General features: G+C 43.5%; 1 protein-coding gene across 6 annotated transcripts in view; it reads right to left on the bottom strand.

Moving 5' to 3' along the window:
• The window catches only part of CACNB4 (calcium voltage-gated channel auxiliary subunit beta 4), a 112,012-nt gene that overhangs the window by 45,147 nt on the left and 38,927 nt on the right, over positions 1-27,938 (bottom strand). Inside the window, exon 1 of one of the 6 annotated variants that reach the window (XR_003991366.1) lies at positions 24,516-24,723. The exons of 4 other annotated variants lie outside the window; for them this stretch is intronic. Coding sequence is in view for 1 of the 2 variants with exons in the window: in XM_030485582.1 (XP_030341442.1) it covers positions 24,516-24,560 (45 nt within the window). In the remaining variant the exon portion in view is untranslated. Of the gene's footprint in view, positions 1-24,515; positions 24,724-27,938 lie in introns of those variants that run through there. One more of the 6 variants, XM_030485582.1, reaches the window with a different exon arrangement.

The following is a 27,938-nucleotide window of genomic DNA, read 5'->3' as shown; positions in this document are numbered from 1 at the left end:
TGAGCCTCTACACAAGCTAGCGATAGCATCTCTATTGTTCCCACTATTGGAAAATGTAGGTTTAACTCACAGAGGTTATTACTAAAATTATTCTATAAAGACAGGTGTTATAGAGAATAAGTACTAATGTATTTTTACATGAAAACAGGAACCAAAACTTGTGGACTTTAAAACACCCCACATTTTAAGTAATCGTGGCCACTACTGCTCACCACAGTTGGTGCTCACCTGGTCTCAGCACTCAGGGAGGGCAGCTAAATTTAATTACTGGGCAGGTGACGTAATTAAGAGGCAAATACAAAACAGTGGGTATCTATTCATTTGGCATGAAAACGTTACTGTGCCACAATCAAAGTCAGAGCCAGGAAGATCTGCATGTGCTATAACAACCCCAGTAAAACACTGCAGAGAGATCCTATCCTAAGCCCTAGAATGAGACTTCAGTGGGAGCTGCAGACAGGACATGTAAAGTCTTTGCAGAATGAGGTGCAGAGATTAAGTGGAAGCGCAGCCCCTATTTTGCTTTTAATATCCTCTAGAATTATTAATATCCCCCTAGAATTGCAAAATCTGTTACAGCTATTGTAATGTTAAATAATAAGGTCCAGTAGAGCTATAGCAAAGCATTTTAGTAGGACTTTTTCACAAATTCACATCTAAGAGACAATGTGAACATGCCACTGAAAGTCCAAAGAGGACAAGGTTCGGTTCCCAGCCAAATCATTTTCTCGCTGAGTAACTGACATACACTAGCCAGCTGCATAACCACTTTGCCTTGAGTTGTGATTTCAGAATTAAATGCTCAGTAATTATTTCCTGCTATATGTTTGGTAAATTTAAGACAACTCATTAGGTGTCTCAACAATTCAGAAATTACTAGGTAGTTAGAAGACGTTTTTTCTTCACGAATACTAATTATTAGAAAATAGGGCAATTGTTCTAACATTTATTTTCATCATCTCCTTTTTTCCTGAGTTAAAAATATTGCAGTCATCTCCTTTCTCCAGCTGCCTTCAGTTCAACACAGACTGTGTTTTTACATCTAAGAGATTTGGTTTAAAAAGAAAGTACTAGTAATACATACATTTACTGCCAAAATACTACATCTTTTTCCGTAATGTTCAAATGAGCATGCAAGACATAACATTTTGCCTAACATGCATCACAGGTACGCATTCATGCAGTGTTACACACGTAAAAGGTCTACAGTTTAAAGATCTATGTAGAATAATAAAGAAGCCTGAGATAGTGGTCAGTGAATACATTATCTGTTCTGAACTTTTCCTTCTCACATTTTGACAGATTTAATTTCTTCTGTTATAAATCACCATCAACTCAGATGTTGTTTTGCCTTTCCAGAGCCTCAAATGCTAACCAGCCAACAGAAAGCTTAAATGTTTTAGTAGCAAAAAGGACAGCATAAACTACCTGAAGTACAGAGATGGACAAAATGTTTTACTAGTTAGTCCATCACTGTCTCTACTCTCTTCAGCATAAAAATGCATTTACACATTAGCAATAAGTTATTAGTGGCACTAGTCAAACTGCTCCAGCTATCTCACCTCTACTGGTGACAACTACACAAAATAGCAGAAGGTACCAAAGTTACCCAGTCCCCTTCACAAGAACCGTTCACAGACTCACAGACTGGTTTAGGTTGGAAGGGACCTTAAAGCTCATCCAGTTCCAACCTCCCTGACACAGGCAAGGACAGCTTCACTAAATCAGGTTGCTCAAAGCCCCGTCCAACCTGGCCTTGAACACTGCCAGGGATGAGGCAGCTACAGCTTCTCTGGGCAACCTCTATCAGTGCCTCAACACCACCACAGCAAAGAACTTCTTCCTTTTATCTAATCCAAACTTCCCCTCTGCCAGTTTAAAGCCATAACCCCATATCCTATCCCTACAGGCCCTTGTAAAAAGCCCCTCTTTAGCTTTCTTGTTGGTTCCTTTAGGCACTGGAAGCTGCTCTAAGGTCTCCCTAGAGCCTTCTCTGCTCCAGGCTGGACAAACCCAACTCTCTCAGCCTATCTCCACAGAAGAGGCAGTCCAGTTCTTATCTATCATTTTCACCTGTAACTCAGCAAAGCAATTAAGTACACCCCTACATCCATCCTCTTCCTCAGCAAAGCACATCAAGTTCTTCTGATTACTGCCATGTAACCTAAGTCCCTGCAAGCACCTGCGCAAGGATTCAGGTGAGTTGTGTCCCATCACCACCTTGATGGGAGTTACAACCCTTCCTGAGAAGTCCTGGTACAAGTCCCTCCTGCCACAGCCACTGGTTACCTGTGGTTAAATCACAGCTCCAGGGCAAGGTCTGACCCCACTGGAGCATGCTGTCCCAAGGAAAGAAACAAAAATAGTCTCTGCAACATCTCTAACCTGAAATCTTTGCAACAGGAGGCTGCCTGAATCTGCAACGTGCCTGCTTGCAATATTCACAGTAGAACCGGACAATGACAGACATGAATATCTGCTCATCCTTTGTCTATTCCTCCCTCCAAGTTACTATTTTTATTTTGGGTTAAGGATTTTTCTCCCCTTCCAAAAAAGAGTTTAAATTCAGATCTTCCCACACAAGGTAACACCCAAAGCACTTTTTCTGCAGTTCCAAGCAAACTGAAAGGTGAGGATCACAGCCAGATAGATGGCTCAGATTGTTCTTCTCCAAAAATGTGTCCAAACCACAAAATTTGAACAATACACAAACTTTTCAAACTCTTTTTTTTTTTCAGCCATAAAAGAGCAAAGGTCTGTCTGGGAATGCTCTGCTCTGTGTTTTATTTCAATTGCTTGTAGCTATACCGGTGATTGAATCAACAGCTGAACACCTCTAGTCTGAATTTTGCTTCAAAATGTGCAGCTGGTCCCTCTTTATCATGAAAGCTATTCAGAAGACCCAGGAGAGAAAAAAAAGTGTATTTTTCAGTGATAAAAGGCACCAAACTAAAGCTGCAACAGTATAGAGACACTGCTTCATTTTTTCTAATTACTTTGGCTCTTGAAAGTACTGAATGATCTTCCCAAGGCTCTGTGGAAGCTACTACTATTGGGTTTTATGACACCTGATAGTAATACACTAGGTAATAAAATTGCACCTGTAATCCTAAATGAGCTCTCCTGGAAAGATGATGCTTTGCATCTGTCCCCACTCACACGTTAGGAAGTCAAGGATGTTCCATAGTGTTCAGAAAAAATTAAAAAAAAGGCAAATATTGCCCCCAAACTGAACTTAATCATGCTGCCAACTACACAAGCATATGTGTTTACCATATGTGGTCTACCACAACATTTCCTCAGACATACCGCATAAAGTCTTCAGCCAGGAAGTCCTGAAATAATGCTGTGTGTTTCTAAGTCACTCCCTACGTCCCCAGTCTCTCCCCCTGCCTCTCTGCATTGCTCTCGCTACAAGTGCAGTGTCCTAGAGCAGAAAGACAAGCAGGGCACGGAAGCAGCAGGTCTTAAAATATTACAGGAGCTTCTTAACGCTGGCTGTGAAGAAGTGTTCTTGCTGAAATGGGTGGACCATTGTGGGGTTTTTTTAAATCACACCTACATCTAGTTCCTTTTTACAGCAACATGGACATTTAACTTGGCCATCTGGAAGAGCATTAGCTCCCATCTTTCCTCTCATTTCCCTCTGTTCAAGTTAGAATCATAGTTTATCCTCCATTTCTCTTTTGTCTTCATCTAGCTTAGCTTTTTCTCTCCCCGATGCACTGGTATCAGCACATTGCCTTTGTGAAAACTGGACTGCCCTGTGCCGAGACTGCTCTCGGATAGACTGCTTTTACCTTTGAAGAGAGGCCACCATAGGGTTTTTGGCATGTCTAAAAATCAGCATTTATTCTTTTATAGTACTGAAAATGAACACCTTATCATCGTCATGGGTTTAGGACTATTTGTGAAGTCAGGCACAGGAAACATGACATCAAAATCACCCTGTGGGACTTCACAGGGGCAAGGAATCACCTGGTGATAAGGCCAACATCATTTGCCTGTTTTGGGTTGGGTTTTTTTAAGGACAGCATAAGTTGCCAACAGGCCACTAACAATGCTTCTGTAGCAAGGATCTCTAGAGATCATCACTACTGTTTTATTTGCCTCTGCAGGACTTCTGTAAGATTTTAGCCTTTGAAACTTTATAAAAAGCCCACAGGGGAGTAACAACAAAACATACCAGTCACTGCTTTAAAAATATTTCACACTAGCCTGTTCTGCCTGAATAAAGTAGCACAACATTTTGCAGAACTCTGTATCTAGACACAAGGGCAGCCACACCAACCGCTCAACACAGGGGCCACTAAGAGGACATTCCTTTCAGTGTTGAAGCTTTTTTTCTTTCGCTTTGCTCCATCCTTCTCCGATGTCCCACCCCTGGCAGTGTTCAAGGCGAGGTTGGATGGGGCTCTGGTCTAGTGGAGGGTGTCCCTGTCCGTGGCAGGAGTCTTGGAACTAGATGGTCTTTAAGGTCCCTCCATCCCAAACCATTCTGATTCTATGACTGAAGGACGCACACGTGCAATGGGATGGGAGACTTCCCGCCACGGCCAGAACAAACGGGTGTTTCTAAAGTAACACAGTGGTTATTACCTAGCTTACATTTGCCAAGATAGGCTAGAAATACAGTCTACATAGAGAAACAGGCATGTGGAGTATTTAAACATAGAATTTCAGCTGATTCCTTTAGAAAAAGAAAAAATTAGAAGAGCTCATATATAACAGGTAAGTTTATTCTCCTGGAGGACTGTCCAGCAGCACATGGACCTCTGACATTCACTCTTTTCAGTATGTGCTATGATCCCTGGTTTCTATTTCACAGTTTATGTGCATAAGGGACCTTATTTTAGTAAACAGGACCCGAGTGCAGAAGTTCACGGCACAGAAACAAACTAGGCAGGGTGAGCCAGATTGCTGCAGTTTTCCAATTACTGCCCTCACAATATGGTTTGCATGGAAAAGACTCACAGAATTAAGTTGCCAAGTGGCTGAGAGGCAGCAACCAGAGCAAGGACCCTCGCCACCACCTCCCTCCTTGTCATCTCTTCTGCACAACACATTTATGCTGACTTGGCATTATCAGAAAAGGTAAGAAGTGTCAAATGAAGGATCTCAGCAATTCTCCTCTCCCATTCATTAGCTAATATGATTTTTCTCAACATTACAAAAAACAGTACATCTCTCCTTGGGTTGCAAAGACACAGAAGAGACTTCAGCCCCCAAAGCAGGCATGTTCAAGATAATAATCTACAAAGTATTATAAATGTGAGGAAAGAAGTGGAATTTTCCTCAAGACCTCATTGGCAAGAAGATCCTAGCCACCTGTCTGTTTTTGCGGCGTGCTTTCCTAATTCAAACAGTTAAATTAAAGCACATATATCTCTTTAAACATTTTTATGATTACAGTGTCCCAATTTTCTTCTAGCGTGGCGTCACCACTTCCCACACCATCAGATTTTATACAACCAAAATAACACAGAATATTTCTTCTTATTTTTTAAACAGAAGTGGTTTAGAACATGCTGAACTGTCTCACAATTTGTCTCAAAGCTGATTTGGTAAAGCCACACACAAACCAACAATGCTTTGCAATTTACCCACGAGTCTATAAGACAGAAGCAAGCCCTGCAGGTCTGTAGGGTTCCAGGTATTCCAGCTCTGTATCAGCCCCTCCATCTCGCAGAAGTCAAATCCCAAACAGCACATGCTTTGTAATCCTTTACTGAAGAAACCTGATGGGCAGCCAAACTCTATTTATGACATAGAGGACTGCAGCTCTCTGCTGTGACAAGCTATATTTAGGTGGTAATGACTTCCTCTGAAGTCATCCATCCACTTTGCTTTTGCCTACCTCTCACAGGTTTCACTAAGGGTCTCACCAGGGCACATAAAACCCAAACAGACTTACATCTTCAATGCAATTATAGGAAATCTACTTTGTTTAAAATATTCACACTGTGTACTGAATGGGAAAGAATTGTGACATGCTGTTACGGTATTGTTGAAATGAATTTCATGCTGCTTAATTTAAGCCAAGCAACTGATAGGGTTTGGGCTGAGGTTTAGTATGTTGTGTTGCACTATGTTTTTAATTAGCTTCTTCCTTCCAAAAGCTTCCAAACGTGGAAGCTTAGAAACAGCTTTAAACACCAATAAATGAGGATTACAAACAGAGTATTTTACTTTTATTTTCTTTTTACATTTTCCACCTTCCTCCCCCCCCTTTTTTCTTTTTTTTTCTTTTTCTTTTCGGGAACCATCTTTCAGCTGCCATGATCTCCAATAAGTTTTCTTGCAACAAGGACCAAATTCTTAAATCACACAACTGCTGAACTCATAATAACCTACTATATACTGCTAGAAATATCTTAGGAAGAAAAAGCCCTAATTTTCTAAGTACTATGCACTCTGTAAATAGCAACTCCTTTCCCCAAAACCTTGCAATCTAAAAACTCTATGTGCTGAGAGCCAAATACAAGTGAAAGGGCATCTTGCTATCACATACCGAGGTAATATCTGAGTGACACTTCATGGAACTTAATTGCTGTAATCAATCCAGGACTCCACAGAATTTCTAGGACCTCAGGTTGCTACGATCGGTACTTTGCTGCTCACTGGCTATATGCGACTTCACAGGGACATGGCTGGAATTCCACTGTGCCCAGTTACAGCTACTCTGGCCTATACCTGCAGCCCCGCAAGCACTGCTGAGTACCTGGAGCACAGGTACCCCAAATAAACTAGATTTTTTTTTTTATCACTACTATATGAAATGGGGAAAAAAAATCCCCACCGATAGTATTTGTTGAGTGTTACCATATCTGTTCTGATTTGGGTATTAGTTCCCATGTTGAAAACACACCAGAGGTACTTGTTATGGTCACGTATTCCCAGGTGCTCTGTAAGAAGGACCAACAAAACGTGGGCAAACAAACAGCAGTTTATCTGGGACAAGATTAGAAGCTGGTACAAATACCAAAGATTTGGTATTTGAGATGCCACTGCTAGTCTCTCCATATATCCACTGTTGGGATAATTGCGAAGGTACTAATTGTGCTAAGTAGAAATGCAAATCCAGGAAGAGGGAACAGCCAAAACCTAAGGCTACCTCTAAACTCCAGACACTGTAAATATTTTTTTCAGTACATAGCACGGTCTGAGCATATTTTCCGAAATTTTTATAGCGACCATGAGCTTATGACAACCTATTTCAATTTTGCGGAGTCCAAGAGTGTTTGACAGTTTAGAGAGTTAAAAATTAGAAACTCAAAGGCAAAATCTTTGTGGGTTTTTTTTAATGACTGCCTCCAGTATTATCTCAAAATGGGTCCTTAATTAAATGGCTTAAGAGAAACAATAGTTTAATATTCCTTCTTACTAGCATGCAATAAACATTCAAATCAAGAAAAAATCCTTTAGGAATTACTATCATACCCACAACCTCTTTGATTTGGCAAAAGCAGTAACTGAGAAAGACTCTTGAGATTTCTTTCTGTGCAAAAAGCTCATTCTCCATCAAAATTCTCACATGCATCAGTAACATCAATCTACAGCAGAAGTAAGCACCTGGTTATTGTTCTTTGCCAAAAGAAGGAAAAAAAAGCCTTGTCAGGAGTAGAATCTGTCAAAAGCTTGAGAAGATTTAAAACCCTTATTTTGGTCTAAAGCTTTTGCCATTACTTTAGGATATTCTAGAAGAGGTACATCTGCTAAAAAATAAAAAATAAAAAATGTCACTGCTGTCAAGGTTCAGCTTGTGCCCTATAAATCTGCCCTGAAATGTAACCGAAAAGGCAGGGAATGGGTATGACGCTAGAGTGAAGTCAAAGCCTGGTCAAAGGTACAGAAAAAACATCCAGCAGAAAGAAGAAAAGCATTCAAAGACCATCAACCAGAATATGAAAGTCACAATTAAGGAAGTCAGATGGAAGACGGTTGCTTCCTCACAACCACCTTTACATTGATATTACACCCATTCAGTTCCCACTGGGTAGGTAAGCATCTCACCAAAGTCAAATGCGAAACCATTCCTTGCAGTACTTCCGAAGAGAAAGATGACGTTAAGGATGTAAATCAAAAGCCAGTCAGCTGAAGGTTAGGAACTTCCCAAATTCTTTTTCTGCCCTGGGCTAAACAAAGCAAAACCCCCAGAGCTCAATCCTTGAGTAGACAAACTCATGCTGGACAGATAAACCCTCGACTACAGCTGTTATAATAAAATATTTCAATGTAATGATGTTGATCTAAACATATACATAAACAATACGAATCTTTACCTCCTATAACAGGTAAGATTTGGGGAACAGACATACACTCAGGCATAGCTTACAAATGCATTCATGGCACCCCTTGCAGGAGACCAATCACCAAGACATCTCCATGCTCCAGAATAATTCACTGGAAGTCCAAGCACCCTGTGCTACTGGCAGTAAGGAAAGGCTTGTATTAATATCACATTTCAGCATCAACTAAATGTTTTGTATTTCGTTCTTTATGTGCATTTGTTGAGAGTCTTCCACGCTAGGAGCTTGCTCCCTGGAAGCTGTAGGGTTGAACACTCCTCTGGGACCAGGTCTGTGTTTAGCCACAGTAGCTGCTGTGTATATCCTACTTTGCACAGCACAAAACCATCAGGAGATTTCAATTACTAAAGAGTTCTCCTCCAGTCTATTTTGTAAATCCTCTTGTGTCCCATTAGCTCCATGCAGAGGGCACAGCATCGCTGTACTCTGTTGTTAAACCAGCACTTCTTCCTGCACCCAGCATCGCTCTCCCCAGCTTGGCAGCAGGTGGGAAGGCTGCAGAGACAGCAAGCAGCGTGGAGGAGGAGGGAGGATGCCTCACATCGTGCTCCAGCAACCTCTTCTAACCTGCACAGAACTGATGAGCCCCCTGAGGAGCACAACCAGTCCTCCCTGCCACAGGGACAAGCCAGCACAGCCCTATCTTTGGAGAAAGAGGACCCAGCAGGAACTGGGGGTGGCAGAGACTGCATATGCCCCTGTTCTCCTTCATCCTTATAGAAGCACAAGCACCAAGCACAGCACAGACACCCCAGTCCCAGCTGCTGCAAGCTGTACTTCCATGTCTGCATGGAGGAGCTGAGCACTTCCACATGCGGTACCCACACTCGCCTTCCACCCCTAAAGAAAGATTTCTACCCAGCTCTACCAGCAATGCAGAGTGAAAATGCCCTCTCCTTCATGTACCTCCTCTCCAGGAACAGGGCCCAGGAGTCCTGGGCCCCTCTTAAGTTCCTATTCCTCTGTGCATCTTTTCAAGGCATGCTATGGGCAAGGAACTGCGGAGTAAGCACACTATCATCACAGGCATAGTCAGGACACAAGCTGTTTCTTGACATTTCTAACTGTATCACTCTTGAGTTGCAGTCCTGCTGCCCTAACACAGCCCCTTCTGTATCTCTATACTGCAGCTCTTAACGTCAGTCTCAAAGTTGGAAAAGAGCTGTGCAAGCAACACTACTGAAACATGAATAAATTACCAAACTAGTAAGAGATACCAAATAAGTGAGAGGGAAAAAAGTGCTGAGCCTTAGGAAGGAGCAACTCCTCTTCCTCCCCAAGCAGCGACCCATGTGGTGCTGCTCATGCAGCTTGGCCACCTCCCTCGATCTCGCAGGAGGGCTGGTATCAGTAGCTGCTGGAAGAGAGAAAACCAGAGAAGAGCAGGATCTAGCCTGTTCCTCCTGGCAGCCAGAGCTCCTCTCCAGCAGAACCTCTCCCACCAGGCTCTGTGCAGCAGCAGTGCTGCAATTCAGAGCAAAAGCAGAGAGGGACGGACTTGCTCTAGGAGAATGCAGCTAAATAAAATTAACACAAAAACCCCCAACCAACCAAACAGCTGAAACGCCTCTGAGATCTCCAGAGACTGCAGCACGCACCCAGCTAGGCAGCCAGCCACTTGGGAAACCACTTCACTGATTTCCTTCCTGAAATGGTCTGATGGGGCAAAAGCTGGTTAATCTTCCAGCTGCTGGGAAGCAGCTTTTTAGATGTCTTTTTTTTTCTTTTAGATAATGCAGCAACTGCAGTTGGGTTAAGAGGCAATACAACCAAAGGGAGGAATTGTTTAATGGCTGGAAGAAACAAGCAGGAATGCGAACTTTTAGGCTACACATGCCTGAAATACATTAGTCCAGCTCCACTGAAACCTGGGCTCTCAGTCTGGTTTCATCCCTCAGTTCAGTTCTGGTTCCAAATTTTAGAGTTAATTGGCATATGTAATTTCTGTTTAGGCTAGATCAGTTTGAAAATGCTCAGCAAAACCAGCCTGAAAAACAGCCTGTGATGACTTCGGACATAGCTCTTCAAAGATCAGTTTTCAGCAAAACAACACTGCAGGTTTTTATTTACATCATTGTTGTTATTCTGAGGATACAGACTAGGATTTCTTATCCTGTCAGAGATCAGTCCATCCAGAAAAATCGTAGCCTGAGTTTATTAATATTTTTTGTTGTTGTTGACGAATGTAAAATATTTAATTTTTCAGAATAATTCAATCCTGATACTAAATAGATCTCACCTACCTTTTGTAAATTAAATTCTTGCATACGAGGATACAAAAATACCTGTGCACAGTTACGTTCCACTGAACATATCTTCCCACTTGGCAGCTATCGCTTGCGTGCAGAGAACCCAAATAAATCTTACAAACAGCAGCTTCCTCCTGCAGAGAACAAGAAGTCTATGGAAGCATGATATTTTTGTGTTATATCTTAGAGACAGATTTTAGTACTGAGCATATTACATATTGAAATGACTGTCACAATCATCCCTAAGATGACTGTGATCATGACTGTACATATCATGACTGTAACTTTAAACTTGGTCAACTCTGGGGACACAACTGGCCCGATGTTGTGCCAAAAACCCAAGCCATTACGGTCTTAAAACATATAAAACCAATGGCTGAGGATCAACTTGAGTATTTTCAACCTCGAACTGTACACACAAGAAAATCTTTGCTGTAGTAATCTTTTCCTAGACCGCTCTCAACTAGTAACATGTTCAGCAATGCCCTCATCCTGAAACTGTTTTCTTCAGTGGTATGCAAATATTTTTTTTTTTCTTGTCTCCCAAATGTATATTGTGGAGTCACTGGGAGGCATAACGCCTCTTTTACGAAGCATAGCGCTCTACATGTGATGTACACTGAAATATATGTACCTTCGAAGCTGTCAACTGAACACTTCTCCCACGCTGGTACGGTTTTATCTGCAGAGTACATACAGCAGCAGCCACAACTTCCCTTTCTCAAAAAATAAAAACAAACCAGTATTGAAAAAAAGAGAAGCTCAGAAGGATCAAGAAAAATAACCAGACCCATCAAGGATGTGTTTGAACAGAGACCCCAAAGTAACAGGGAAATTGCTCTCTCAAGGGGAAGGGGGCAGCCCTCCACCATTCATATCCCTGTGTACAAATTCATAGAACCACAGAATCACAGAACTTGTTTAACTTCATGAGGTTTACACTGGCCCACTTTCAAAGCCTGTCAGGGTCACTCTGGATGGCATCCCTTCCCTTCAGTGCGTTGCCAGCAAACTCACTGAGGGTGCACTCGATCCCACTGCCCTGCCCAACATCAGCCTATAGAGTAACTGAATGACCTAGGAGGATAGTATGAGGCAGCTCATGTTTAACAATAAGATGGGAAGGTTTTACAGTGAAATGGAAAGGTGCAAATTTGATTCTAAGCCAACAAAAAGGAACCACTCATATGTGATATATTCAGAACAAAGCAGCAGAGCTAAAAAATTAACAAGATTCTTAAATATTATAATAGATAAAACATCTTCAGCATACGTGTAACATGTGGCAACATTAGCACTAGAAATGACATTCAATGGCAAGTTTCAAAGCCTAAGTCAACTTCTTGATTCCATTCAGCAAAGCAACTTCTACGTATCCACCACCACTCTACGAATTTTAAATGTATAACAGGAAATACTCCAGCCTGTGACTCTTCCTCTTACACTCCCACTCATACTGTATGTTTACATACAGTAAACCTAATTATTAAAAGGGAAACATTATTTAATGCATTCCTGAGATTTATTCACTCTAGGGTATAATACAACAGCTATTCAACAATGTAGTTGTAGGAAGGTCACTGTAGCAATGAACTTCCTACCACTCTACTCCTTAGGACAGTAAGTAAAAAATAAGACAATTGTAATCAGTACGGAAAAAACTAAGGAGGCAAAGTATAATTCATTTCATTCAGATGTTTTTCCATCTGTCAACATCCTCTTCATTTTCTAGTAAGAGGTCAATAAAAAGTGCAAAGTTCCAATATTCCTTTTCCGTGGCGTACAAAAAAGTCTTGAGACCATTTTAAGTAGAACAAGCACTACAAGGGTAAAGCTACATCTCATATCTTGTCAGAAACCTTGCAAACAAATACACTTTGAAATAATCTTGCCCACTCTTTTTTGAACAAACACTTCAGCAAGTAAACTTCATTTATAACTGTGTGTCAGTAAGCTAATTCTGCTTAAAGAACAAGAGCTCCCGTGAGGTGGGAGACTGCCATCGTCCCAGATCCGCTGGGAGTTACACAGGTAAAACGACACCAGGATCTCTTTCTTGCAGTGCCAGCTCAACTGCTTTGTCTCCTCACGCTCCATTATGACGGAATAAAATGATGATAGGAACTTTCCAAGAAAAAAATAAAAAAAAGTCTGAGATGAACAGTTTGTCAAGACATCTGGAGGGTAAAGAGACTACCACACACTGGGCTCCTGCTCACTTACTCTCCTTTGGCACTGACCTACAGCAGCTAGTGGTTGCTTGCTTCTGGCTAGGTCAGACTGTCTTTCATTAGTCCAAAAGGCAGCCCTGGCTGGCCAACAGGCCTGAGAGACATGTTAGAAACACGTCATGTCCCACCTCCAGGTCTTGGCAGTCTTTGACTGAAAATCCTGAAATACTGTACAGTCATACGGTGACAGCATGGGTGCCATTCAACTGGACAAAAGAGAGATCATCACTTGTAAGCAAACTTGCTCATTCTGGTATTCAAACATGAAAACTTTGATGGAAAGGCCTTTTTCCCCAGGGCATGTGCAAAGATGAGCGTCCCCATTCTCAAAGGCTGAACTGGAACACCATAGGAGAGGGTCTGACCCTCCATACATCAGTCCCAGTGCCAGACTCGACAGAGCAGATGACACCTCAGCCAGGTGAGGCAAGTGCATGCACAGCAGCAGACACAGGTTTCTGTTCATCAGCAGGGAGAGTGCACCAGGAGGTAGCTGGAAGGAGGATAATTTATTCTAGGTGCAGCACCAGCATTTAAGTCACAACTGATGCTGCAGAACATGCCCATGTTGGTAGCTTGGTTGTGTTCCCATGTTGGACAAACCTTTCATGACTCCACCTTGAGGGAACAGCAAGGACTGCCTTAGTGCAGGCAGGATGAGTACAATCACAGCCTGCTGAATCACAGGTACTTCTTTTTCTAGCTTGGTGTCACTTGGAGAGATATTTCTGTGGTATCTGTCATTCCTGGAGTGCGGCAGGTTTATTCTTGAGCTTTCATCATGCTGTTCGGACAGAGCCTTCAGTGCCAGGAGCTGCTGCTAGATCTCATGCAGAAGCAGCCTTTGCTGACAGAGACAGGGATAGCTGCCATTGGATTTTTTTCCTTGATGATGTTTTCTCTGCATTAGTCATAATTGAAACTTCTCTGCCCGAGAATGATGCTGGGGCTTGTTTTGTCAGAACCTGATGAGATCACCACTAATTGTTCTGGAAAATAAAAATTTACCATGGTATCTCATGACCTATACATCTTAGCAGAGACTAACTGATGGTTTGTCAGAATGCATCATTTTCCCAGGCAAAAGAGATCGATTTTTCAGAGATACACCAAGCACAGAAGGAATGTGGCTTAAAAAAAATTGTCAAAAAATCCCACATGGAAAGGAGAAATTTGTAAAGCAGAATAGGGGGTGTAACCATTAGAAACATTATTTTATTCACAGGGTTCTTACCTGTGAATAAGAGATTAAAGGATTAAAGGTTCTGAGAAAGTTGAGTTTGAACAGGCCAAAGGTTTTCAGGTTGTACCTGACTCCATGAGCAGGAAGGAGGAACACGGAGGATGCCTTGGCCACCTCACCCTATAGCTCATCTCATGGGGGTGAGAGGTGTAAAGGGCTCATTTATGGCCAAAATGGACACAACTACTGGAAAAAAAAAAAATCCTCCAGCCTCACACACACCAAGAGCACCCAGCACAGCATCTACAGCAACACATTTTCAAAGAAAACATGGCATTTATGATAATGTAATCACTGAGTGTGATGCCACTGCACCAGGGACAAAAAGCCCACTGGAGAAAGCAGAAAGCACAAATGAGCTGAGCAGCGAGAGTCGATTTGCAGGGAAATGTCCCAGCACAGAAAAAAAACCCCAACAAGACAAGACTTGGAGAAAACGTATTTGGTATAAGCAGAACTCTCTCAAAATAGAAAGTCCTGTGAAGTTTTATGTGAAGTGTTAGCAGCTCGTTCAAACACGCACTTCACCACTTCAGTACTTAGCAAGATGATAGGGAGTATTTTTTCCTCATGATTTCTTCCATGTTGCTGTAATCAAATCACTGCCAGGCTGCATTCCCCATGCCAGGGAAACAGCACAACCAAACAGCTCCATCTCTGTAACTTACGTAGCCTTTGTACTACCTAATGTTTTAGAAAAAAAACAAAAACAACCAAACACAAAACCAAATACAAAACAAAACATAAGAGCAGCCTGTTTTCCCTCTCCCCCAGGGCCTTCCTGCTTTTCTATGCCCTCACAAAAACTAAAATTCCCACAGCCCTGAGGAGCAGAGTAGACCCTCTAGCCCAACACTGCTCCTTCTGAGCCCTTTGCTCAAAACACTTAGAACCCTTTCTGACAAGGCTAGCTTTAGAGAGAAACACAATGCAGATATACATTCTGAGCTGTGTATGTGCAAAATCAGGCACCGTTGGCTTCCTGTAGCCCTCTGTGCTGGGTGGAAAAGCCTGCTGACTCTGAGAATGCGGGTAAACCTCCAAATCAAAAACTGAGTTTACCTGATCAGCACCTTGGGGTAGACAAGATAGATACGTGGGCACAAGAAAGAGTTAACAGAACTTGCAGTTGGGCAGAAATCCTCCCCTTCTTGCCTCCCTTTCTGCTCTGAAAGTCCTCCTTCAATTTTCAAAGAGCAACAGGAACAGCTGAGGTTGGAAAGGACCTCCTGAGCCCAGCCTCCCATATATAATATGTATGTATATACACATATGTATGTGTATATATAGACACAAACCCATCATCTGTTCAAAGAGAGTATGTTAGGAACAGAGCCAAGTTAAAGAAAGACAGAACCTAAGAGGAAGGGAAGGTAATGAAAGATCCAGGAGCAAGGAGGAGGAGGAGGCCCAAAAGTTTTTTAGCACGTGCTAGAACTACACTGCCTACCTGTGCTTACCTTCTCCTCTAGTCCACCCAGCTGTCCACAACTCCTCTCACCACTCTCTTGTGCCTTTTTCCAGAGGAAAAATCCCTTTCGATGCACAGTAACACAGAGAAAGATGGGCACAACCCAGTGCTCCGGCACAGGAGCCAGCAAGCTTTAATGGAGCAAGGGAGCTCCAGTCCAGTCTTTCTTTTCTCTGGTTTATGAAAGAAATAGTTAAAAATTTCCCTCTAAGCCATGCTCCCAAACAATTTCATACATAGATGATGCTACATCAGGAATGACCGGCAGGCAGCTAAATTCATTTGGCACGCATGCACAGGTCCATGACCTGAAAGATGTCATGAGTGAAGAGAACCAAGAAGCCCACGAGTGATGGACCTCTCCTTCTGAAAGAGGAAACTATCAGAGCAAAGACAAAGACCGTGCCTATTAACAGGCTGTTAACCTTGTCCCTGTCTCCACACAGAAGCACAAAGATACTGCAACTGAATGTACTTACATGTTGAAGGCATAGAAAGAAGGATGGGACATGGTAAAACGAGATGCTCAAGAACTGAACACTTCACTGTTGGCATGAAAATCAGCAACAAAGCACTGTGGAAAAAGACAAACCAGGATCTGACAGAAGTTTGCAAGCAAATCTTGACACCACCTGAGATCCCTACAGAACTCAGCATTCAGCCAGCTAAATGACATTCTGAAATTAATTACTGGATTCCAAATGACCATGAACAGTTGTCAGGCTTGTCCTGTTTGTAAAGTAATCTGCAGTCGTCTAATTTGCTGAGTTTTAAAACCAGGCTCTACCATCTCTGTAAATGCTTACTCAACGGAAAAACATCTAATGGCTCAGCATCTCACAAACAGAACATGTTTTAGGGAGATAGGGAAGCAAGCCATGACACCAACAAATCCTAAGTTAAGCTTCTCCCCTTGTTACTTATCATGCCTGTGATGCATTCCTTCAGTGCCAAGAGCCACGCTCCTCCCTCGGATGCCCTTGAGTCACTTTTACGGCATCTTCTTAAGCAGCGGGCAATTTTTAAAGTGCTCCGCAATCCAGGATCTCACATTTCTCACATTTGTGAGAAATCCTTCTCATTTTAGCTGCACTCCATGGTCATTCAAGGGCTCACCAGAAGGAATCCAAAAGCAGGAGTAAAGCCATAGTTAATTACACACCTTAGTCCTTCATATGAACAAACAATATTACTAAACACACACTATCCCAATCAGACAAGCTCTTACTTGCAGTTGAACCTGAAAACATACAGAGTTAACTATTCCGTGTCATGTTTCTTTTGTTTAGATGACTTGAAGCTTTTCTTTTTGTTGCATTCTAAAATACTTTTGTTGAAAAAATTACCTCTATGGAAACAGCAGGCAGTAATTTATAGAAGTTATCTATAATTCTTACTGAAAGTTTTATTTTACTATCATACTATCAAATCACAACATTGCCTTTAACAAACAGAAGATCTGAGTCAGACAGAAAACCATTTTTATGTGGGCACAAAACACTGGACATGGTAAGAATAACTGAAGCTGTAGGAATGCAAGGACTTTGGGAATTTTAGTAGGAAAAAACTAAGCAAAAACAACCAAGCAAACCCAAAACAGAAAACAAGCTAACTTTCCAACAGCCCTTTACATAAAAGAAAAATGTTAGGCAGATGATGATTCATTAGCTGAAGCAATCTATTAAGAACTAATGAAAATGAAAACAGATTTGAAACTGTCAAAAACACACAAACGCTTTGACTGTGCAAAAGCCAAATCTCAATGAGAATTCAGAAGACATAATGAGCAGAGGATAATCTCTCTTTATCAGAAATTATTGACTGTGTTCCCAGTCAAGACAGACTTCAGTGCACGCTTGAAACTACAAATCCTACATAAGCAAACAGCAAGCAGATAACTGGTAGCAGTTAGGCAAATGATCCTGGAATGACTTGGTCCTGACAGTACTCATCCTTTTTGGATTAAACATTAGAAAACTTAACTAACTGAAATGGAAAAACAAAGAACAGCTATGCGTGAAGAGAAGCCCAGTGCCATCAACAAACGAACAGCACTGCAAACAGTGTCCTCTTGGTTCACATATGCATCCGTGGTCTCTCTGAGGAGTAACAGAAAGGAAATCCAACTGCCTCCTACTGATGATCAGCCCCATAACAGAGGGTCTTACGAGACCACCCACCCACTGTTTTATAAAAGTAGACCTCCCAAAGAAGGACAGCATCAGCAGTCTTCATCTCACTTCCCTTCATGGCACCAACCACAAGGAAAGCTCAACATCTCACAGTCTGTATGGCTGGATACTCAGCATGTTCCTGTGCAGTCGCACGCTAGAATTAATTTCACCTATAAACCAAGAAAAGATTTTCCAAGTATGAAAACTCCTCTGTGCGCTGTAAAGAGGGTCTGTATCACCAGGCTTTCTACCACCAGACAATCCAAGCATGCTGGAAAGAAGAAAATGCATTGATTCTCACTAGCAGCCTTCCTCCCTGCCTGCAAAATCCACCAAGTCATATAAAATAACAATTACATCTCGACTACCAACTTTCAATCTTCAGCTTGAAAATTTCAGAGGGGACCTGTAGAAATGATGAACCCAATAATCAGTGAAATCCTTCAAACCCCATCAAAAGCCCCAGGTTTTATTTGACCGCTATGTGAAGCTACCTGCTTGGTCTCAGCTGCCCGCTGTACATTCTATAAAAGGAATTGGGCATTACAAAACTCACTCCAGCAGCTGGCTCTGGGATAGCAGAAAGAGCTGACAAACTCTGCAGGCACAGAGAATGAATTTCAGAAAAGAATGCAAGCAAATGCCTATGACTCCAACACCCATGTATGAGCTCTGCAGGCATCGCCTCTTCCCAGGACAGCCCGTCTGGCACCGTACCTTTGAGAGGGGCACGAAACCAGAATACACCAGCTGTCACTTCAAATATATTTGCTGTGTAAACAGTGGGCAGATGTTTTGGGCTGCAACTTCTCCATTGACCAACACTTATCACAAGCAATACTGCGGAACGGTTTACAAGTAAACAGAATGTAAAGCACAAGTCTTTAAAATTACACTAACTGGAAGAGTTTAGTAGAATAATCACCAAAGAGACAGGATGAAAAACACTTCTACAGGCATATTCTGTTTATTTCTTATTCTCAACCTACAACTATTAAGAAGATGTATAGAGCAAACAAAGACCACCTTCCTTTCTCCTTTAAAGATCACATACGTACCATACAGAAATCAGTATGTGAACATGAACTTCACTACCAAGGTTTGTGTTTCTATAATCAGATTTTTCCACTTGAGCAGCACCCAGAGATCTTCTCATCTCAGTTGTCATGAGAAAAAGTGTACACTAGGAACAGAAGGAGTGACCGGTACGAGGAGAAATGTCACCAAATTGGAGTAAGGGAGGGGAGTACACTCTCCTCAAAATGCTAACACTGATCATTTGTGTCGTGAATGAAATAAGTTTTCTTAGTATTCCTGTCACCTCCTTCCTAAAAATTCTCAGCAATGCTTTCTCAAGAATTGTACACAATAACCGGAGACAAAACCTACACGATCAGCATGCTTTTTTACACACACGTCACACCAAGCTTTATAGAGTGGAAGGAATGGCCAGTGCTATTGCCCTGTGTCACAGTAGGCTCCTCTCTGGTTCCTCGCATACACGTCATCAAGTTGTGCTAATACCACAATCTGTACCACTGATTAACAATACACTGGACTCCAAGCAGAGCTTTCTACCTTAATGTATGACCTAAAGCCATTAACACTGCAGATGAAATTCACAACTATCACCACACAGATTGTCAGTATGATAATGCTATGTGCCATAATGATATGATATATATTCCATCACCAGCCACAATTTCCCAACTCCCAGACACAGCCCTGATGTGCCAGGGCTGTAGAAACTGTCAGCTCCTATAAACACCACAAGACTTTCAGAATCTAAAATGCTTTTCTGGATCTGGGCATGAATCTGATTCTTCAAAAGTGTTTATCTAATTCTTGGTGATAAGAGCTTGAACTTGCACAGTACTTTTCACTGAAGCACATCATCCTGGCTTACGAACCAGTGAAGTCCTGCTTCTCTGGTGTACCGAGAGCCCCCTCTAGCATCAGCAGTAGGAGGCAGGCTGCAGATCCAGGGATTAGAAGAGCCTGAGGGAACCAGAGCAGGCTTAAATGCGGGCCAAATGGCTAAGAGAAGTCTAGAAAAGGTGGTGCATGTATAGCTTAGGAGGAGACTGCTGGAGAAAAAACAAATAGGTAAAAGCAGTCAACAAAAAGACCTACAACAACAGAGAGGTACAACGCAAGAAAAGACCACCTTTACCCCTCCTTTAGAGATCAGAGAGGTACCACAAAGAAATCCAACCAATATTTAAATATGCATCTTCCTACCAAAAAGACACGCAGAAGCTGAAGGCATAAATTAAATGCCATCTTAAATTTCTTGAACACAAGGAGGAAGATGATGAGCAGAATGGGAAACACTGGCATTATTAAGCAGAAAGGCACGCGGCGCGGGTGCTGCAGGCTGTCACCAGTGCCTGCTGAGTGGTGACACTGCACCCTCACCTCCATGCAGCCACCACCACGGCCGTGCAACAGTGGCTTCTCGCCTAGCTGGCTCCCCAGCCCTGCTCACACCAGGCCCTTGCTGACCCATGCCAGGCCACCCCTCACTCTCGCTCTGCTCTCCTGCCTGACACACAACCAAGCCAAACTTTGAAGCACCTATCCAAAGGCAGCTGTTCCCAACAGCCTTGATAACCAATTCAAGTACAGAAGATAAAGCCTCTCACATGCTGACAAGCGCTAAACTTGCGCCTTGTGAGAAGTGGGGAAAGCCATTTCACATGCTCAGGTGTTGCTGTGAAATGAGTGCTTTGGAGGTATAAACATAAACAAACAATCTAATAGGGACAGTTATCATAGTTTTGCAGGTGCAAAAAGGGTGACGTTTACTTGCCGCAGGTGTCATTCCCAATCATTTGCTGGGGCTGAGAAGGAACCTGTATTGGGAGGTATTTGTTGCTAACTCCTGGCGAGAATTTTTCAACAAAATGCAGCTTTAATGGAAAAAGTAATTTTACGGAAAATGCAATTTCTTATGGGAAGGTTTCATGGGAGATTGTTTCTGAAAAAGATGGAGTCTTCACTGAAACCACAGAGCACTGGGAAATTCTGGACTGACATATCAAGCAGCATTCAGATCCTTCCCTGCCATAAACAGACACACGCTTATTAGATTCCAGCCATGAAGTTAAAGCAGTATTGCTTTTTTACCCAATGGACCTCACCATCTTAAACCTCCTGTGCTAAAGGGGTTTTATGGCCTCTTATTATCAAGAATGTAAAACATACTTCCCTATAAGGCAAACAGCTTTCACTCCCAAAAGGGTGACCCTGTTCAGAACCAAAGCACTAAAAAGCCCTCCCAAAATCCCAGGGCAGGGCAACAAGCAAGACAAAAATCTTCACTGGGAACATGTTTCTCTCTACAGTCTTCCATCACCTGAAAGCTGGCACCTTCTGTGTTCACTACAAGGGCGCCTGTGCCTGCAGAAGTTGTTTTCTTCCATATCTCTGAACCTGTTTTCTCCAACATGGCAACTACTTTTTATCTACAATCGCTGGTAGTGTTTTTCAGCTTCAACAGTGTAATTTTCTTCCTCCAAAAAGCCTCTCACTACCTAGTGCATCATCTACTTCCACATTAATCATCACTGCTGGTAATGGATTATAATACCCATACACACACTCATTTCTTTACACAAAAATAGATCAAAATATGTATTTTTGCATATATGTTGTATAAATGCACACACACAAACCCACTATAATAGCAGCCTCTATCACAAAAATCATCTCTATATCTCTTCACTGTTAAAAAATGTCATGCTTGTTCCCAGTTTTAACAGGAAAATCTCACCTGCACACTTCTAGGCCGTTCTCTGATCAGTTAATCTGTATATTATCTACCAGAAGAGATTAGGTATGAACTCAGTGTATACCTCAGCTTCCCTATCTTTAAATGTTGTGATTTCATAGTACCTTTCCAAAAGTGAGCATGTTTACTCTGTGTGCCATACACTGATCATTCACCTTTTCCTTCAAGCCAAATTAAAATTTGATAAGTACACATAGGACTTACAATGGGTACAGATTTAAAACATTCCTCATGGATATTTGCAGTCAGTGTGCCATTCAGCTGACTTCTAACTGTAATACCACCTAGGTTAGCTTGAAGCAGTTCAGAGACACTCAGTAACACGCATCTATTTCAGTCCAGTGAAGACTGCCAGAGGTTAACCCTTCATCACAACTGCTGCTCTTCTCTCTGCTTTCATCAATAAGGAAGAGATTCGTGGTGATAACCCCAGCCCGCTAGCTACTCTCTTTACGCTGCAGGGACAAACCCCAAGAAAGGAGGGTGAGTGGATTTTCATTTTGGCCCTATCATGACAGCTAGGCACAGCTCTATAAGATGCTACTGTACTAGAATGACTCTTTTTGATACAGTCTATTTTATGCTAGAAGCGCTGCAAGTAGCACAAGTCCTTGATCATCTCTTCCTGTGGTTCAGCTAATGAACAAGTACAGAGTACACAAGCTCGTACTTCCTTCAGTTCACTGGCTGCACAACAACTGGGTTAAGCCTTCCAGGTCCTAAACCCCAGAACAATACAGAGGCCTTTTCTTTTAATCTTCACACGCTCAGTTACTTTCTCTTAACCACAGGGAACCAGTATTCTAGCCTTGATTTGTTTTTCACTGTATTAATTCTATTATGTTGGCTCTCTTTGGCTTGAAAGTAATACTCATGTGACCCATCACACTAGCTGTTCGCCCGAATATTGTCTCAGCAAGCATACTCAATTCATGAGTCAGAACCCAAAATAATAATAAGGTGTGATGTTTTAAGCAAGTGATTCAGGAACATAAAGTGAACACACTTGGGGAATTTTATCTACTCTGTGTCTGAGGCTTCAGGTTTACAGCCTCTAGCTCATCCATATGATTATGAGATCTAAGTTGCTTTTAGGGTTTGATAGTTTGGCTTGGGGTTTGGATTTTTGTTTTTTTGTTGTTAACGAAAGCTGAGATTCTCACATATTCCCACGATTCTGGAAGTCAGGTCTATCAAAAACATTCTCAAGTAATGAGAGACTGTAAAATTACAAGGGCTGTAAACACCATTAGCATGAACTAGTTAAGAGGGTGTTAAGGAACCTGGAAATGACTTCTTCATCCCAGTCCTTCAAAGTGCACAGCTAAAGACCTAGGTCTTGTCTTTGTCACTAACATGATTCTTACAGTACAAACCCTGACACAGATGTTTGTTTAACAGGAAGGTCTCTGCTCTTCTACCGTCATCAAAACTGCTTTTCCCAAATAATGTTCTTGAAAGAAATCAGTGGGGCTTTACTGAAACACATGGAGTTAAGCATCTCAGAAGCACCCTTGAATCCTACTAGACATTTACCTTCATTCTCTAGTAAACTTTAAAATCTAGTTTCTACAGAGAAAACATTTCTTCCACAACAACCACTATGCAGCAAGTTAGCCTTCTTAGTCATTCTACTATACTTTTAAGTTGTCTTCTTAAGAGCTTATTTATACTCCACTGAAAGACCAGCACAAGACAGCTTCAGGACTGAGAACAGTTCCCAAGAATTCATGCTTTGCCTTACATACAGAAACATCCACCTGGATCCTAAAACATATCCCTAAAGGAACCAACACGCTCACGTTCACTTGGCATGGCAGCTTGTAAGCAGCGGCGAGAAAAAACGCAAAACAGAAATTAACATACACATGCTAAAAAGGCAGGAATTTCTAAACTGACCCAAAGAAGCACCGTTTTGAAAAAACTCAAACACATAGTACTGAAGGATTCAAATACATAGGGTTTCCTCTCAGCATGGTGCACTGCATTATTTCATTTCAATTCTGCACAGTTGTGGTTCCTCTCCCTCTAAAATCAACGGATGCCAAAACAAGTTGCTAGTACATGAGGCAACACATAGACAGATTACACTTCGCAGTCCTAGACCGGCACAACCTTATTGTTAGGCAAGGAAAAAAGCCTCATCTGAAGCAACATGGGAGCTTGTGCATCCTGCTGGGGATACCATATCATACGATACATACGTCTGCACTGACGTGCACTCTGGTTTATGTTATAATCTGTGTATTTTATGAGCTGGCCACAACACCTTATGTAACAGACCCCTGTTTAATACGGAACTGCATGTTCCTCGCCGCGGCAATCCCAGCAGTTTCCCCTGCTCCGAGCAATTCTGCCCCGCCGGGCTCCTGCGCAGCTACCGCTGGGAAGAAAGGCCACATGGGCAACCGCCGCCAACCGTTCTTATTTGGGGCGTCGCGCCCCGACGACGGTAACGGGGCCTCCGCGCTGCAAGAGAACCATTTTGTGAGGGATGCCACAAGCTCCCCAGCGAGGCTGTTGCAGGCTGGAGCGGGGAGCGGCGGGGAGATGGTGGGGAAATCATTTTTCAACGACTGACGCCAGCCTGTCCCGGCTTCTTTTGGGCGACACAGGCACCGTCGCCCCGGTGGTGCCTCGGAGGCTCCGCCGCTTCGCGACTCCACACGGAAGGCGCCCGCGGTGACCGGCTGGCCAGGACCCGCGCCATGCAGATGGCAGCCGAGCAACTTCGGCTGCTGTTGCGCCGCACACGCACCGAGCGCGGGGTTCACCAGCGGGGTGCTCACCACCAGCGGCTCTCCCCGCGGCGCTGACAAACCTCCCTCCGCGGGGCAGGAGCCGGCGCTGTCCGCGGCTGCGGGAGCGCAACCGCGGTGACCGGCAACAGGCTCCCCCGGGACCCCGAAACACGGCTGCACCCCCACGAATTACGTAACGGGGGAGCATTCCGGGTGGCTCCGACCGGCACCTCCCGTTGCAAAGCCGGGAGGGGGGTGTGTGGGTTTGCCCCCCCGGGATCCCCGCCCCGGCGGCGGCACTCACCGCCTCCGAGTCTTCAAATCCATGCAGGTACAAATTGTCGTACATGGAGGTCCGCTAAACGCCGGGCGCCTCTCTGGGTGCAGAACCGGCGCTGCGAGGCGCCGCGGGGGGTGCCGAGCGGCGGAGGCCTGTGCGGCGGCGGCGGGGCCGAGCCTGCCCTCTCAGCGCTGCGGACACCCCAGCCGCGCGGCGCCGCCTCCCGCGCCCACCGCCGCCGCAGGTGCCCCTGCCGGCGCCGCGCCGCCCCGCAGCCCCCCCACCGCCACCGCCGCCTTCCCGCCCGACGCGGCCCTCTCCCCGCGCCGCCGCGCCCTATTGGCTGCGACGTGCCGCCGCCGCGCCACCATTGGCTGCGACGCGCCGCTGCGGCCGCCGCGCGGGGCTGCCTCCTGCCGGCCGCCTCACGGTGGTGGGAAACTAAGGGCAGAGCCGGGCTACCTCCTGCCAGGCCGCCCCAGGAGCCGAGCGGGACGCAAATAACGGCGGCATGTTTTCCTTTTCCTTCTCTTTTCCTTCCTTCTTTCCCACAGCCTCGCTTCATCAAGAGATGCTGCCCTCCTTCAGAGAACAGCAGTTATTTTTGAGGAGAAACCCCCACACCACCCCTCCCCGTCCTCAAGGTCTGGAAACAAGGAAAGTAAAGACTGAAAATTAAAATAATGTAAGTTTGGGCCTTATTTACAACTAAATTAAGAAACAAATTTCTAAAATGCATCCTACTCAAGCTTTAAGGCTGAGGTTTCTGGTTCCACACACATCTGCTGTACCTCGCAGGATGCTGACAGACAGGCAAACCTCGTTCCACAGGTGAAGGCACCAAGTCCAGAGAACCTAATTGACTAACAGAGACAGTTACACAGTGAGGAAACTGCAAAGCCAGCCTTCCACGTCTGTGTCTCTTGACTTCCCATCTTACACACTTAAGCACTGAATGTTTCTCCTTGCAGTAGGCAAGTGTAACTCTAGAGAATAGACCTACATGACAAAAAAGTAAATAAATGAGAATTACAGAGAAATAATTTACAATTTACTTCCTATTTTAAATCTCATCTTCAGTGCAATCTGACACAGCATGTCTGTGTTCACAAACACTTCCTATTTGTCTTTTCCACTTGCTGCATCTACTATTCTTTCCAAAGGCTTAATTTAGTTCTGCAAAGTTACCACTAATCACTTGGGAAGCATCCAACAGACATGTGTAACAAAGCCAAAGGTGTTATTCTCCCCATATTCATAATTTCTTACAAATTTAATCAAAGATTCACAAAGCTGTGGTAAGTCTTATTCCCAGTTTACTCCTGTGCTGTCAATGCATTCTTTGCTTCTGTCCATATAACCTCCTGGCTTGCAAGACCTTGTATCTACATATAGAGGAAGCATAGTCCCACTGATGCACAAGAGACCAGCTGGTCAAGAGAGGTGATTCTGCTCCTCTGCTCCACTGTCGTGAGACTCCACCTGCAGTACTGTGTCCATCTCTGAGGCCCCCAACATAAGAAGGACATGGATGTGTTGGAGCAAGTCCAGAGGAGGCCATAAAGACGCTTGAGGGCTGGAGCACCTCTCCTGTGGAGACAGGCTGAGAGAGCTGGGCTTGTTCAGCCTGGAGAAGAGAAGGCTCCAGGGAGACCTTAGAGCGGCTTCCAGTGCCTAAAGGGGCCAACGAGAAAGCTGCAGAGGGGCTTTTTACAAGGGCCTGTAGGGATAGGATAAGGGGCAATGGCTGTAAATTGACAGAGGGAAGGTTTAGATTATTAGGAAGAAGCTCTTCCCTGCAAGGGTGCTGAGGCACTGGCACAGGGTGCCCAGAGAAGTTGTGGCTGCCCCATCCCTGGCAGTGTTCAAGGCCAGGTTGGACGGGGCTTGGAGCAACCTGGTCTAGTGGAAGGTGTCCCTACCCGTGGCAGCGGGGTTGGAACTGGATGAGCTTTAAGGTCCCTTCCAACCCAAACCGTTCTGTAGTTCTATGATTCTGTGGAAGTTTGAGTCCATGTTTTTCAGTGTTGAAGTGTTTTGGTTTGAAGTGTTTTTCAGAACTGAGTCCTCAGTCTACGAGATCTTCCAAGGAACAGCAAGATCATCTCTAGCCCCATGCAGCAAGCTCATAGCCAATGTTACACCAAAAAACAAAACACAACAAGTAGTTAATTTATAAAGAACCTCTGATGGCTTTCAAGTAGTCTGTTTAAAACAGGACGGCACTTCTGTCAAACCACTCCTAGTAGGACAGTTGTTCAGATGACAGAAACTATTTCTATGATTGATACTAACTTTCTCCTTCCTGGCCACCTCCGCCAAGCATGGAACAGCCCCAGAGACTGAGCAGCAGCTCCTTCTCCTGACAGTTACGCTTCCAGTTACTACAGGGCTGGAGAACAGAGCCAGCACGTTTTGGGGCACATCATGGTGGTTTGAGCAAGGCTGCTCAGATGGAGGAGGATTTCAGCTTGTCTTTAAGATTGTCTTTAAAATTCTCATTAAATTCTCTATACATGAGTTAATGGATCCATTTTTAGGGCCTGTGCTACAGAGCAGTTCCCCTCCCTGCCTTGAAGACCCATGATGTTACAAACTTAAAGAAATAAACACATTGTTGGTGGGAGACTATTAAAATTTAAAATGAGAAGGAATTTCTAAGTGCAACATCAGAACCGTTTGTCGGTTCAAAATAAAAAAAAGGGCATGAAATCGCAAGAAATAAAAAAGTGACTGAACTTCACATAAATTTGTAATGAAATAATTTAATTCACAAGTCAGGGGAATCACTGTTTGATTTCCAGTACTTCCATTTCACACTGTCCTTTTAAGACTCAGAGGTTATTAAAAATATGTATTTCATGATTCAACTTGAAAGGCTCCTAAGAGATGCTATAAAAATGCACACAGCTCATTACATAGGAATTGTACTTGAAAAAGACATAAATGTAAGGGACAGCCACACAACCTACTTCAAGCATTTAGCTCAGGTGCCTAAAATGCAGTGCTCAGGGTGTTCAGTATGGCAGTCCTGCCCCCTGACATCTCCACAGGGCCACCAGCACTGGGTCCCATCTCTGTCCTCCGTGCCCACCAGCGACGTGGGGCAGAGCTGAACTGCATCCGCTCGCAACAGAGCTAACCTCCGTCAGCCCAAGCATACACATCCAATGCCCGTTTTCATGGTCTGAGTTGAAGAAAATTATTAGAAGAGCCAAAAAATATACAGGACCCCCTGTATTTATACCTGTATTTATGCCCTTACATCCTCTAAGTTGGAGAAAATTATTAGAAGAGCCAGAAAAATAAAGGAACCCCTGTACTTATAAGTTGTTTTCCCCAGCCATGTGCCTAAAATGCAAAAATACAAACACCTGTAATATAGAGGAAGTCTAAATCAAAGACTATTTCAAATATTATGAAGTAATTTATCCAAGAAATGTGCAA

This window comes from Strigops habroptila, chromosome 5 (assembly GCF_004027225.2).
Source record: "Strigops habroptila isolate Jane chromosome 5, bStrHab1.2.pri, whole genome shotgun sequence".
In the NCBI taxonomy this organism is placed as follows: Eukaryota; Metazoa; Chordata; class Aves; order Psittaciformes; family Psittacidae; genus Strigops; species Strigops habroptila.
Note: the sequence above shows the minus strand (reverse complement) of the source record. Positions and strands in the feature narration are given on the sequence as shown.